Source organism: Patella vulgata, chromosome 7 (assembly GCF_932274485.2).
Source record: "Patella vulgata chromosome 7, xgPatVulg1.2, whole genome shotgun sequence".
In the NCBI taxonomy this organism is placed as follows: domain Eukaryota; kingdom Metazoa; phylum Mollusca; class Gastropoda; family Patellidae; genus Patella; species Patella vulgata.
Genome location: NC_065885.2, coordinates 56,158,510 through 56,173,350, shown reverse-complemented (window position 1 = coordinate 56,173,350; position 14,841 = coordinate 56,158,510). Strand labels below are relative to the sequence as shown.

Below are 14,841 nucleotides of genomic sequence, written 5' to 3'. Positions count from 1 at the left end.
AATTGTAGCATTGAATTATCTCATATAATTATCTCACTGTGCTATATACCTTTTGGCTTCGTATTTGAGCCAATTGGGCGGTAATTCGATCCCCATAATACCTTTGACCCCGTGGTTGTACATTTCTTGTTTTCGTTTTCTTCTACTACTCGTATAATCTTCATGACAAGGACAGTTATCAAATCGTTCGGATGGGACGAAAAACCGAGGTCCCGTGTACACATATTGGCGTGCACGTAAAAGATCCCTCATAACACACTGTATGGCGTATGCCCGTCTTCATTAGCCCAGTTCGGAGCAGAACAGTAGGACGTTAAACACCATTTCATTTCATTTCTATAATCTTCATTATTCTAGGAATGTCTATGCCAAGGATACAACATAAATATACTGGGCGTTATGATTTACCCAGTCCTAGATTAGTCAGCCTTGTAGCACATCCTGGTCACAGTGTCACATCTTTCAACACTGTAATGTTGATGCAATGGGGACAATTCTTGGATCATGATTTGACAGCAGCAGCTATAGAACAACGTAAGGGTGTTTTTATTTGTTTTTAACTTAAAGATACATTATGGGAGATTTGATAACGAGTTGACAGTTCTCACTATAATAGTTAAAAGCTAGGTAATGTAAAGGCAATTTGATGAAAATTTCATTCAAATTGATCCACTATGAACCGAGAACTAAGCGGTTGAAATTTCCGCCAAGCCTGGATCATCATTACTAAAGTCGGTACGATAAACAGCATAGTCTCGATTATCCATTTAATCGTTAAATCGTGAAGGAAGGTTATGTAGTAAATCGGCTCATAATCCACTAAAGATCGCAGGCTAGCGAAGCCACCGAGAGTTGATTATGGCCTGGATAAGTTAATTAATGTTCAATTAATAATTTAGATAACATTTCAGGCTTAAAGAAAGACCTGCAATAGAAAGATTTAGCTCTTGCATAATGTATGTTTAAATAACTAGTCATGCAAACTTCCTGTTGGTCGATCACTATAAGCTATCTTGGCAACAATGACGTTAATACCATGCGACCCTAAATATACAATATTAAATGGTATACCACGAGGTTCACTATTGAGCCCTTGCTCTTATGTATATAGATTATATTTGGTTGACATAGGACTTGTCTTCAATTATTCAAATACAAAAATCAATACAAGGTCTCCAATAAATTCAATATAATTATTGTTTATTTTCATAGCACTAGAACCATCGCCATGTTGTGGTCACCTAAAAGCTAAAAAAGGACATTTGCACCCTGATATTTTTACAAAGTGAGTATACAAGCAATAAAAATTGAATGAGATGGAATTGAGCGTTCTGCTTTGCTATTCCAGGTTGTCCAGTCAGCCCCTTACTCACTGAGCGACAGCTCCCTGGCAACAAATAAACATTTATCTTTCCAATGAAGAGTTAGTTATCTGGGGCCTGTTTCACGAAATTTTAACTAAGATAAAATTGAAATTTTAGTAATTTGATTGGATAATATTAGATTGATTTTAGTGCTTAGCCAATCAAAATTGAATTATCTTCTAGAATTTGGATTTTATCTTTAGTTAAGATTTCGAGAAACAGGCCCCTGGTTGTAAAACAATAACACGAACAAATTAACGACTGGTCAAGTTTGGCAAAAAGTTTGACAAGGAATTTCAAAATTATTTAAAGGGACTATCCCGAGTCCCAAAAATAAATGTCCGAGTACGTATGAAATTTAAGCCCCAAAATATAGAGGAATGGTGTATTTACCCTGTCCCAAAATTTCAGTTCAAAATATTAAGTCGTTTGGACGTGAACGTCAAAACTGCTTATCCGGACACGTAACCCTTTTATGATTTCGGGTCAATTTTTTCGTTAGGTTACCTGATAATCGATTCCCGTCCCTTTAGAGGTCTATACAGTACATGACCCACGTGATGTACTTGATAGCGAAAGGTAAATTTCACCTACACATTATTTTTATAAAATAAAAGTCTGGTTTTATCCAGACACCGCATAATACAGCTTGGGACACCGATCTCCATTTCCAGATGAAGACTGACAGGTTTAAGTTGTTTAAAAACGTATCATATATATTGAGTTAGTTGCTCGGCCCTAAGATAGAGGATTGTAAGGGATTTTAACACAAAATTAATCAGTTTTATTCTCCAAAATATTATGGGGATTGGCCCTTTAAGTTTTCTGCCAGTGATGATCAAACTTTGTTGGTCAACTGATCACTGGCATCTTGTACTTTTTATTTTACAGGAAAGGGTTTTGCTTTCCTATATCTTATGGAAATGAATATACTGAGCCCTTTTTCAAGGAAAAATGTATGGAATTCATTCGATCTCGACCAATTTCAGACACAATAGGTAAGTTTGAGGATCTCCATCAATATCAGACAAAATGTGTTAGTTACGGAAAGTAACTTGTACACCGCAATCAATTGCAGACAAAATGGGTAAGTTGTGGTGACAGTGACTTTTACAATGGGTAAGGATATCAATTAATTTAAGACCAAATGGGTACGTGCTGACAGGGACTTATATTGAACATGATTTCCATATGGATGTTCCCAAATAGACGTCTATAGCATTATATTATTAGGCCGAGAGCTATGTAAGTCTTCATAAAAAGAAGTAGAAAACATACCAAATGATTCAATTTAACTTCTAGTTTATTGACGATGGTATATCACTAAATAACACTGCGTTAATATAACCTAGGTTCATCCTATATATACGCTAGGGCATGTGTATTTTATGACGATTGTCTGGTATAGGGAATGTTAATGTCAACCAAATAACCAATACTAAGACACCTAAACTAGAAGCTGTACATAAAATGTGTATGGTCGTCATCAGTGATTTGCCGTTAAGCGAAATAATACCGGCGTCCATCGAAGCTGTTATGCATGACAGAATTCCGCCATAGGTACGACAGTCACCAAACTCTCGTACTAAAAGACGAATTGGAAATGAAATGAAATGGGGTTTAACGTCCTACTGTTTTGCTCCTAACCTGGGCTAATGAAGACGGGAAATAGACGAATTGGGCATTCATTTTGAATTTACAGACTTTGCATTTGACCTCCACTTATGTTGTATTTGTTTTTGTGTACCTTTTGTTTTGTATATTTTTAATGTATTCATATTTTTGAAAATACGTTTATTTTTTTCCATTTCAAGATAAACAGCACCCAAGAGAACAACAAAACTTGATAACAGCATTTGTTGACTCATCTAATGTTTACGCTAGTGACAAAGATACCCAAGATTTTCTACGTGCTGAGAACGGTAAGATAGCATCAACATAGGAGACATTGTGGGCCCCACAAAAGGCCCCATCGCAGCAAAGTACCTTGTCAAATTATTTTAAAATCCATTATTCATTCTATACCAAGGTTGAATAGTAAAAATCTGATGAGAAAGTTGGTCCCACATAACATGCTCAAAATTTACGATCCAAATTTTAAAATTCTTCCTTGTGCCCCAATGGGCAATATAACTAAATTTTATTTCATTCTATATTGTGTTTACGAGATCTAAAAAAAATGATGGGAAAGGGATGGAGAAATCCACGAATTGCGATCTAAAAAAACTAGCGATATGGATTCTCCTTCGGCTCCAATGAACAGTCCTAAAGTATCTCGCCGTTTCAGGGGTGGATCCAGGAATTTGCCAGGTTCCGGAGACAATGTTTCTTTTCGGGGGGTCCTCGGCCTAAAATATCTTTGATAACTGCACGGTCTCTATCGTCATTTTGAAAAAACACAGAAACTGTGATTTTGAATAAAAACATATTAAATACATGCACCTACTATGCTGCGACTACCCCCTCCCCCTCCTTCCCGGAGCCGCCCCTGCATTTCTATTCCAGTTCATATATGTGGAGTTTGTAAGACCACGTTGAGTAAGGAAGATGCCCATTCGAATTCATGTTTTCCATCAGATATTGCTCCATTATATACGATTTTCCGGCGTGGTTTCCCCTTGTCAGTGGTGCAGGACGGGGGGCCTGACAAGAACAGCTGTCTAGTCGTTCGGATGGGACGAAAAACCGAGGTCCCGTGTACAAATTGGCGTCCACGTAAAAGATCCCTTGGCAGTTGGAATTCGATATAAAAGTAGGCCGTAGCGCCGCTGCCCGGGCAAAATTTCCCTCATAGCACACTGTATGGCGTATGCCCATCTTCATTAGCCCAGTTTAGGAGCAAAACAGTAGGACGTTAAACCCCATTTCATTTCATTTCATTTCCATAATATATGATTATAGCCCGTATTAGATATACGACCCTAATTTAAGCCACATCTTACACCAATATTCTCTTTGTTAAATCTAGGACGATTAAAAATATCTGCTGGTAATTTATTAATGCGTGGACGTGACGAGGATTGTATCAGAACCAATGCACCCCACTGTTTTGCTGCCGGTAAGTATCTGATATTGTCTGTAGAGAGTAGTAGAGAGCTATATATACTACTGTATATAAAATGCGACTTCATCGAAGATATGCGTAGTTTTGCGACCAACACACTATCATTGGTAATTAGTAGCCTATCATAACATATGGCAAAATATGAAATGAAGGGAAATTGGCTTCCTGGGACCGGTTGCTCAAAACTAAGTTATTTTAACAATCCATTAAACTTAACGGATCGTTATCTTGCTAACGTGTCATTTGTTAACGGTCCATTAAATTTCTGTTGCTGGAAAGTCAGTTTTATTATCCGTTAGCTAACGGACTGATTAAGATTAATGTAAGAGAAGAGTGTTCATTGGGCTGAATTTTAAATTTTTAAATTCAATGTACATGTATAACAACTTCTATGAAGTTAGTATTAACAAGAAACTGAAGACAGTGGAACAACTGTGCAGTCTGTTCACAAAACTTGATTAAAGACAAAAAGATAACTATAGAATTTATTACAGAAACCACTATAAAAAAAACTACAGAATGCTTTATATTTTTTCCTTTAGAAATTTTAGCATAAATCTGTAGGAAAAATTATGGGATTTGCACTACAAAGATATTTGGGGCCTTTTATTTCCTCAGACCCCCAAAATTCTGTAGAATACTGTATAGAATTTCATCCTATAGAAAATGGAATAGCCATCTGTCGCCTCTGTTAGCCAGGGTGAATCTTTGATTATGATGCTATGTGAAGAATCAGGAAGTCCAGGAATCAATCCCGCTGTTGGCCGAGGAAGTTCTACGGGATCTTCCAGCTTGGTTTCCTTCTTGTCGATGGTGCAGGACTGTGGGGCCTGGCCAGGAAAAATATCGTTCCAGACTGGATTCCACCTTGTCGGTGGTGTAGGACGAAGGGACTGGGAAGGCAAAACGCGTCTAGGCGTTCGGATGGTTCCAAAAACTAGGGTCACATGTAAAACACAGCTGGGCACGTAAAAGAAATGATGCCCGGTCAACATTTCCCTCATGGCACACTGTATGCGTATGCCCGTCTACATTAGCCAAGTCGGAGCAGAATAGTAAGACGTTAAATCCCATTTCATTTAATTGACTATTATGATATATTACAGGAGATGACAGAGTTCACGTGTTTCCTGGTTTAACTGCCTTACATACTCTGTTTGTTAGATTTCATAATCATATTGCCGATAGACTGGATGCAAACAATGACTGGGATGCAGAAACATTATTTCAAGAAACTAGAAAAATAGTCATCGCTATAATGCAGGTAAGAGATTGCACATCTCAGACATGCAGTTCCATTGAATGAGACGGGTTTCATCCTACAGATAAAATTTGACGATATGTTATTCCCGAAATGACATAATTTGTGTCGAGTGCTCGTTAAACCCCATTTCTATCTTTTTATTTCCATTGTTTCCTTTATTTTAACATCTTTCTTTTGGGCACCAATTACATGGACTAATCAGAAAGTTCCATTCAACAGCTTACAATGCCAATAAATGTTTCCTAATTCAAAGGAGGGGGGGGGGGCGAATGGTTAACGCGTGCGCATTGGATCAGGTCTGTCAAGTGGCGTGGTTTCGATTCCCCGCTTGTTCGTGACAAGGAGTAGGGTCGCCTTACAACCTCATGGGTTTTCTCGGGCCACCCGGTTTCCTCCTGCTGCTAAAGACCCCTACGCGCAACGTAGGGGACGTTAAATTGTCAGCCAATTGATGCGCAATTGTCCAAGTATTTGAATTGGCGAATCTTAGGCTACTGTGGACTTGTTCCTGTGGTCCCAAAATGTATATATCAACGGCTACAACTAAACATCTACGTCTCCTGTATGTTTTAACCTGCTAGCTAGAAATTTTATTTTATATTTTTATGCATTTTAACATTTAAATCCGGTTGTCCCTTTAAATTCAGGCCCAACTGCTACCTACATTTCAGCTCGAAATCATTACCTATGACCTATTTCCAACGAGGGTGTTACAAATGCATATAAATACATTTATTTCCTTTTTGTCTTTTTCAGAAAATAACGTATGAAGAATTTTTGCCCGAAATTTTGGACAAGCGTATTCGAAATTATTTTCGTTTAAACCGAGGCTATTATCGTTACAACAAAAACATCAATCCCAGTATTTATAATGCTTTCGCTACGGCTGCCTTCCGATTTGGACATTCTCTCATCCCGGATTTTCTCGTCATTAATAAGAAAGAGGTTAAAACGCGAGACCTGTTCAACAACCCCGAATTTATGTTTAACAGCATGAAATCCGTGGTCAAAGGGATTTTGAGTAATCCGACCGAATTAAGAGACAGATTTGTTACCAAAGAGGCCACGGATCATCTTTTTCAAAACAACGACATTTCTTTTGATCTGGTGGCTTTGAATATTCAACGAGGTCGGGATCACGGTTTACCGCCTTATAACGATTTTAGAGAACGCTGTGGATTACCGAGAGTGAAATCTTTTTACTCTAAGGAACTGGGAAGAAATCGTAGGGGTCTCAGATGGTTGTATCAGTAAGTGTTTCTTAAAGGCCCTTTGCGCCATTTTTCTTTTCGCTAAAATTTCAAATTACTTATGGCTTAATACACGCTAAATATGTATCGGATTGATTAGTCAAGATTTTATTAAGAAAACAAAATCAAAATACCAACGCTAGATAAACCCCCCGGGGCTCGAATTCAATCGGATTTAAGCTAGGCCCATCAGGTTTCTCCGCTACAAATATAAAATGCTGGCGTCTTGTTACGGCCTACTCTTATATCGAATTCCAACTGCCAAGGGATCTTTTACGTGCACGCCAATGTGTACACGGGACCTCGGTTTTTCGTCCCATCCGAACGACTAGACAGCTGTCCTTGTCAGGCCCTCCGTCCTGCATCACAGACAGGGGTAAACCACGCCGGAAAATCAGGATGAACTTTCTCGGCCAATGCAGGGATCGAACACCCGAACTCCAGGCTAGCGAGCCAGCCTCTTACCCACTTAGCCACGCGACCCCCCCCCCCATTTTGAAACTACATGATGCATCTTGTTATTTAGTTGAGAAAATAAAATTGTCGTTTTCATTATCCTTTAATACTTTGCTCCCAATCTGATTAAAACAAGATTCTATTTCGTTTCGTTTTTTATAGTTCAAAATTTTGTTTTACTCGCCTTTACTACACTAGGATCTGGAAGAGTTGTTATCGTTGACGTGTTCTGGATGATGTGAGGGTTTAGGCAATGAAACGGTCTGTTATAGCACAATTTTAGCACGTGGTGCACGGAACTATGGGTAATCCACTAGAAACATCAATGCTGGTTGACGTCATATGGTCAAAAGTGTTCTCAGGGGTACTGTAAAATTGATAGACAATGTATATCTATTGTTCTAATGGTCGACAATTTTTTCACAGAGGGGGCTACGGGCCTGTTGTCACACAGGAATAGGGCTTGCAGCATAAGGAACTTTGGGTGCGAGTAACAGACGACGTTGATTCTGTGGCCATTTTGGAATGCCATGCGCTGTTTTTTAAACATGAAAATTCGGTGTTAACTACGTATTTTGTGTGTTTTGTTGATGTATAGACCAATTTGTGTAAAAATGCAGTGTTTTTATTCCATATTTCAGCGATATAGATGACGTAGACTTATTTACTGGGGGGCTGTCAGAGCCCAATTTACCAGGTGCTAGTCTAGGACCGACATTTTCTTGTCTCGTTGGTTTGCAGTTTCATGATCTCAAATATGGTGACAGCTTTTGGTTCGAAACAGATGACCCAAGTAGAGGATTTACGGAAGGTATGTTGACGTACAAGTTCGATTAGTATCAACTGAACGCCACCTCACTTGGCTGCGATTCAGGCCGAATATATCCCAGTCGATTACTTAAATAAACAGGCAAGAACTAAATATACTTATTGCAGGTCTTTCTTTTTGCCTTAAATGTTATATAAACTATCAATTACACATAAATTAACGTATCCAGACCATAATCAACTCTCGATGTCATCGTATAGTCTAGATTCTCGATAAATTTAAATACGTTTTGCGGTTGATACGGTTACCGTAAAATGGATAATCGAGACTTTGCCTATTATCGTAACAACGGTAGCAATGAAAATCGAGGATACACTGTTCTTGCAACGGCGAAAACTCGGCTCTGAGTGAAGTAATTTGACTGAAAGTTTTAACATATTCCCTTTTAATTATCTATTGTTCAACTAGTATAGCGAGAACTGTTAGATCTTTATCTAATCTCCCATAATGTATCTTTAACGCCTCTTGAGCTGACAATAAAAATGTGTCCATTCATTCGGATAATACGATGTGCAAGAACAATGCTGAATAAGTAGTATTCAATTCCTGCCCTCGATTGCTCAAACATTTAAAATCAGTTACCTTCTATTATATTAATAATTATCATATGACTGTGTGGACAAGAATTCGTTTGAGGTGATTGATTGCATATCGTATCACCACTTTCATTTCAGAACAACTCTACGCTATTCAGCAGACATCCTTTTCACAGATATTGTGTGAGCAGTTCCACATAGGATATATACAACCTAACCCATTTAGAGTTGTGACATCGAGGTGGGTAAACACTTATCTCGTATCCCATTGAGTGTCAGAATCCGACGATGCTGGCCTCCAAATACAAATGTGATATGGTGATAATCGCTTTTCGGTGCCAGGCACTCAACCCAAGACAGCTGAGTAATGAGATACCAGCCCGGAAATCCTGGGGCACTTTCAGTCAACACCGGAATCCTCCCCGGGATCTCCTAATTAGTGCTGGAATCAATTTAAAACTTGATATCCTACGGTGGCCCATTGCTGCCATTCGTTAATGTATACCCTTTTCTAGTAATTAACCTCATATAAGAAAGATTTACTCTGCAATACAATGAACGAGTGTTTCGCAATAAAAACTATGGTAAATCAAAAAACTCTGAAAAACTTTTTCTCCGCAGTGGAAATCTTTCCTCCGCGGTGGAAACATTTTTTCCGCAGTGAAAATCGTTTCTCCGCGGTGGAAACATTTTCTACATATACATGTTTCCACCGCGGAGAAAATGTTTATAGCGCGAAGAAAACGTTTTTGGATGCAAAACATTTGATCATCATAATGCAGACTGTACCCAACAATAAATACCTTGAAACTTTTAACAATAGAAAACCGCCATGCCTACAAGTGATGTAACTTTATTTCCAAAATTTTATCTAAGCAATGTCCTGTTTATCTGTTCAATCTTGTGTCTTTCTATGAAACTCCCTACACCAACATTAATAACAAACTAATCACTCTGCGACCAAAGCTTAATATTGTAAAAAAAACAGCATCCGTTTTAAAGGCTCAAATCTATGGAATTCTTTACCATCTTACTTAAAACTGACCACTAACTTAAATTCTTTCAAGAAACAACTTTTTAAATATTTTACTATCAAAGAATAATACTGGTACCCTCTACATGTATGTCCATATATAAAAATGTATTTTTCCTTGTTTCACATTTTTATGCCTTTTGCTATTGTTAGTTATATGTTTTTGTTTTTTTATGTGTTATTATATCTGTCTCCTTTGGTGCTGTCATCTTTTGTATTATAATTTCAAACTGATTATTTTATACTCCTATTCATTCCTCTCTTTTATTTGTTATGCTATCATCTATTGTATTATATTTTTCATGAAGGGCAGGATGGTAGAAAGACTTCCACAGCCTAATCCTTACCCTTCTTAAATAAAGATATTATTATTATTATGTAATATCCAACCGGGACCTCCTAATTAGTGAGCTAGGGCCTTACTGGCAGAGCCATACTATGGTTTCCTAAAGGCAAGTTGACCCTCCCCTATGTAATAATACTATGGGATCGATAGTATAGTACTTTTTTTTTAGAATGCACGTCTTCTTTAGCACGGTTGCTGTCGAAAAGTAGGATGTTAAATCCCATTTCAATTGTTTCAGAATATGATTTTTTTCATTTTATTTCAGTAATCGACGAGTCCGTTGTAGCAGTTTAAAAAGGTTAGATCTACATGGATGGTATCAGCACTAGATGCATAAAACTAAGGATTGGATTCTGACCAAAATAACAACACCACTGCTCATACACAGTTACATATTTCTGAAGCAATGGCAACGAGCATTATCATTATTATAACATCCTCACAAGTATCTATAAGGCTTCATTTTTGGACTCAGTCCCTATGTAAATCAAATTACTCTTTTTTGTCTAGATCTAATAACCGGCGTCTACCGATTTAACATTATGTGCGTTTCAAAATATAGTTATCAGCCAGTTCATCGTGCAGACATCTGGGATGGACTCAGGGGCGGATTGGGGCCGGGAACCGGCCCGGGCTCCCGTGTCGGAGCGGTCCCTTTTACTGAACGCGGAGCCCGGACGGGGTGTCCGTGGCGCTCTCCCCCGGGAAAATTTTGAAAAATGAACCCCAAATATGCGATTTGGTGGCATATCTGATTATAATCTCTGTCAAATAATATAACGAGTTAATAAAAATGTCAAGGAATGTTTAACACCAGCGCCAGGAAATCGTCTCGCACTCATATTCAGCCAGCAGACCAGCTATCATCAAATTTTGCTGAGTTACAAACCATCGGCACACGTTTCTGGCGTATCCCCACAAACAAGGTGCAGATGACTTAATAATAAGTAAATTTGCGGGCGACAGTGTCGGGTGAATCCGATGAAATTTTCGGATGAAATTCGGAATCCCCATTGCAGGATTCCAAATTCCCGCCCACATCCAGCACACCCGGCCCAGAAAGTCTATTATACCAACCCATTCCAGACTCCAGTGATGGCGTGGCGGCCCGTAATCATCGCTACATGGCCGGTCCAATACATGCCCGCCCCCCTACCCTTATATAATGTTTAGCAGAAAAGGTTTTTTTTTTAAACGAATTGGACAAAATTAATTTTTTTCATTTTTTCTCCGACCAGCCCTTCGGGCCCGATCGCCCAATCCGCCCCTGAATGGACTTCAAGGCACATTCAGGAAAATAGAAACTTCGCGGGTTTTAAGACAACATTGAAAGCTCATCGCTTTAGAAACATCTATGATAGAACACAAATAACTTAGAAATGACATTTGGACAAAATGCAGTCCTACACAAGACCACGTAGTTCATTAGCCATAACTACACTTGTTTTGATTGGTCTACTAGGTTCGCTTGAGGACTAATCAAAATAGTATATTATACAAAGTAGTAATTCAGCTCTTCAATTTTGAACCCTTGATGTGTAAATGATTTAATTAAATCAACCTGTCCATAATATCATATTTATTGTATTGGACGTTAAATCTGTAATAAACAACAACAGCTTTTACTGACTATTAAAATTAAAGATGTAAACGATAACGCTCATAACCATTGATTCAGAAAATATGACCCAATAATTATAGACCCGTGGGCTAAATATTCAAATAAATGTCATGATGGTCGATATGCATAATACGGTAACCTGTCCACAAATAAGGAAGGTTGCTTAGATTCCATGCAACTAAATTCTTGGCTCAATAAATTGAATCGGCAAAAAAAAAAGTTTTTCCCATACAAAATATTTGTAATCATGTGTCGATAATGACAGCATTTAGAAAAATGTGCTTGCAGCTTAAAGTCGGTGAATGTCATTTGCATTACTCGAACAATTTCTATTTACTCACAACTTAATCTACTATCAATTCTTGTTGTGTATAAATCACCTATTACTTTTTAGTGTTATAATTAAAAAACAATCCGCAAAAAATAATTCGAATAATTTTTTCTTTCTGGTGTTTTCTATTGTTTTTCCTTTTAAAATGATATCAAGCATTTGCTTGAGTTGTAAGAGAAACGAGTATCAAATAGATTTCACAATGTGGGCTCTTCTGTATATACGTGCCTGACAAGGACAAGGACAGCTGTCTAGTCCTTCAGATGGGACGAAAAACCGAGGTTCCTTGTACACATTGACGTGCACGTAAAAGATCTCTTGGCAGTTGGAATTCGATACAAGAGTAGGCCGTAGTGCCGCTGCCCGGGCAAAATTTCCCTCATAGCACACTGTATGGCGTATGCTCGTCTTCATTAGCCCAGTTTAGGAGCAGAACAGTAGGACGTTAAACCCCATTTCATTTCATCTAAAAATGTATGCGATCAACGATTCCCCTGTGTGGATGTCTAGTCACGCCCACCCTGGTCTGATAACCCATATTATAGCGAGAGGTTACTGGCCATAAGTAGCAGGGATGTGGACATACCGGGAAAGCCTGCAGTAGAATGAACATACGAGAGCCTACCATCGATCTCCCCCATAGCATCCTCGAATTTAAAATATGCTCTAAGCTTGGCAAGGTCAATTTATTGAGGAAATTTTATGAATCTGTCCGAAATGTCAAACAAAAAGTCAGCAACTTCATGTGTAAATAAATAACAAGTACTCCTTGCAATCCAAAATGCATGGGTTGGATGACTAATAACCACAAAAAAAAAGGTAATTGACGAAAACTTCTAACCGCCTTTGGGAAGTTATATAAGTAATTGAGATCTATATTGAATGTCTGTTATTATCTGGGGGGTTGGATGGCTGAATGGTTAGCATGCCCGCGATGTATCATAAAGTCTGTCATTGAGTCGACTGGCGTGGTTTCGAATCCCCGGTTGTACGTGACAAGGAGTAGGGTTGCCTGTCCAACCTCGTGGGTGTTCTCAGGGTCCTCTGGTTTCCTCCCACTGTTAAAGACCCCTACGCGCAAGCGAATTATTGAAATAAAATTAAACCATATGTTAGTCCCGAAATGATCTAGTTTGTGTCGAGTGGACGTTAAACCCCATTTCTCTCTCTGTGTTGTTATCTATTAAATCATTATTCAATCGAATGTTCATTTCTGGAATTTAAAATAAAATACCTATTTGTTTGCTGTTTCACACCAGTGTTGTAATAAATGACTTAAACTGAGATTTTTTTTTAACCCCGAGGGTAGTTAGAGTTATTTTTAACAAGATAATAACTTTTATCAAGCTGTTATTATCTAACAATTTTGCTGTTTGTTGTTTCACACCAGTGTTGTAATAAATGACTTAAACTGAGATTTTTTTTTTAACCCCGAGGGTAGTTAGAGTTATTTTTAACAAGATAATAACTTTGATCAAGCTGTTATTATCTAACAAGTTTGATGTATAAGAAATAATATTGCCCAAAGCTCCTGGCCAAATATTTTTTCATGTAAACTTGTTTTGTTAAATCGGGAAATTGGTATTGAAAATATAGACAAACTGAGGGACTCCGGTATAAGTTAGTGCTTGGGTAACACAGATATAACACTAGTGTTCATGTTGTATAAACATATCCATGTTTAAAACAACTTCAACACCACAGACCTTAACTCGGAAGGGGGGTGGATGGCTGACTGGTTAGCATGTGCGTGCTGTATCTTAAGGCCTGTCATTGAGTCAACTGGCGTGGTTTCGAATCCCCGGTTGTACGTGACAAGGAGTAGGGTCGCCTGTCCAACCTCGTGGGTTTTCTCCAGGTCCTCCGGTTTCCTCCCACTGCCAAAGACCCCTACGCTCAAGCGATTTATTGAAATAAAATTGAATCATATGTTAGTCCCGAAAAGACCTAGTTTGTGTCGAGTGGACGTTAAACCCCATTTCTCTCAACTCGGATTGATTTCAAATAGAGCGTGGGTCTGAGGTTGAATTAGGACAACGTTACACCACCATCAACTTAACCCAGGGCTTGAATTGACCCAGTGTATAGTGAACTGATCGTATCATTACATAGAACTTAACCTAAGGGAGAAATAAGATCTATGAGTTATTGAACTACAGGTTAGATTGTTTAAACTTGAGTTCATCTTAACCGTATAGCCTTTTATAACATATGACATAAAATAAACTTGGGTTTAATGTATCGCCCTCCTGTACCTACCACCCATCCTCATTGGTCAAGTAGGAGCAGAACAGTCCACTGACGCTAACTAGGTCATTTCGGGACTAACACATGGTTCAATGTTATTTCAATAATTCGCTTGCGCGTAGGGGTCTTTAGCAGTGGGAGGAAACGGGAGGACCCGGAGAAAACCCACGAGATTGGATAGGCGACCCTACTCCTTGTCACGTACAACCGGGGAATCGAAACTCTGCCAGTTGACTCAATGACCGTATGATACAACGTGCACATGCAAACCATTCGGCCACCCAACCCCCCAGGATGGTAGAAGGGTACATGGCACATAACACAGTGTTATATACAACCCCCCTCCACCCCATGTGTAATGGAAATGTGTTGTGATTTTTGTTGGGGGTGTCAAACTCTAGGGCCACCCCGATTGGCTCGAACTCTAGTTATGCCAGTGCCCACTCATCAGTATCAGAAAGTATGACAAAATGAAAATCCAAGTTATTAAAATTAACAAA

The 14,841-nt window shown here is 38.6% G+C and overlaps 1 protein-coding gene across 1 annotated transcript; it reads left to right on the top strand.

The window, feature by feature from the left end:
* The first annotated feature begins 2,447 nt into the window (after window positions 1-2,447).
* Window positions 2,448-8,235, top strand: LOC126827920 (peroxidase-like protein 3). Its single transcript, XM_056102314.1, has 4 exons — window positions 2,448-2,451; window positions 5,535-5,692; window positions 6,449-6,942; window positions 8,040-8,235. The coding sequence occupies exons 1-4, from the start codon at window positions 2,448-2,450 to the stop codon at window positions 8,233-8,235; spliced, it is 852 nt and encodes a 283-aa protein (XP_055958289.1).
* The last annotated feature ends 6,606 nt before the right edge of the window (window positions 8,236-14,841 follow it).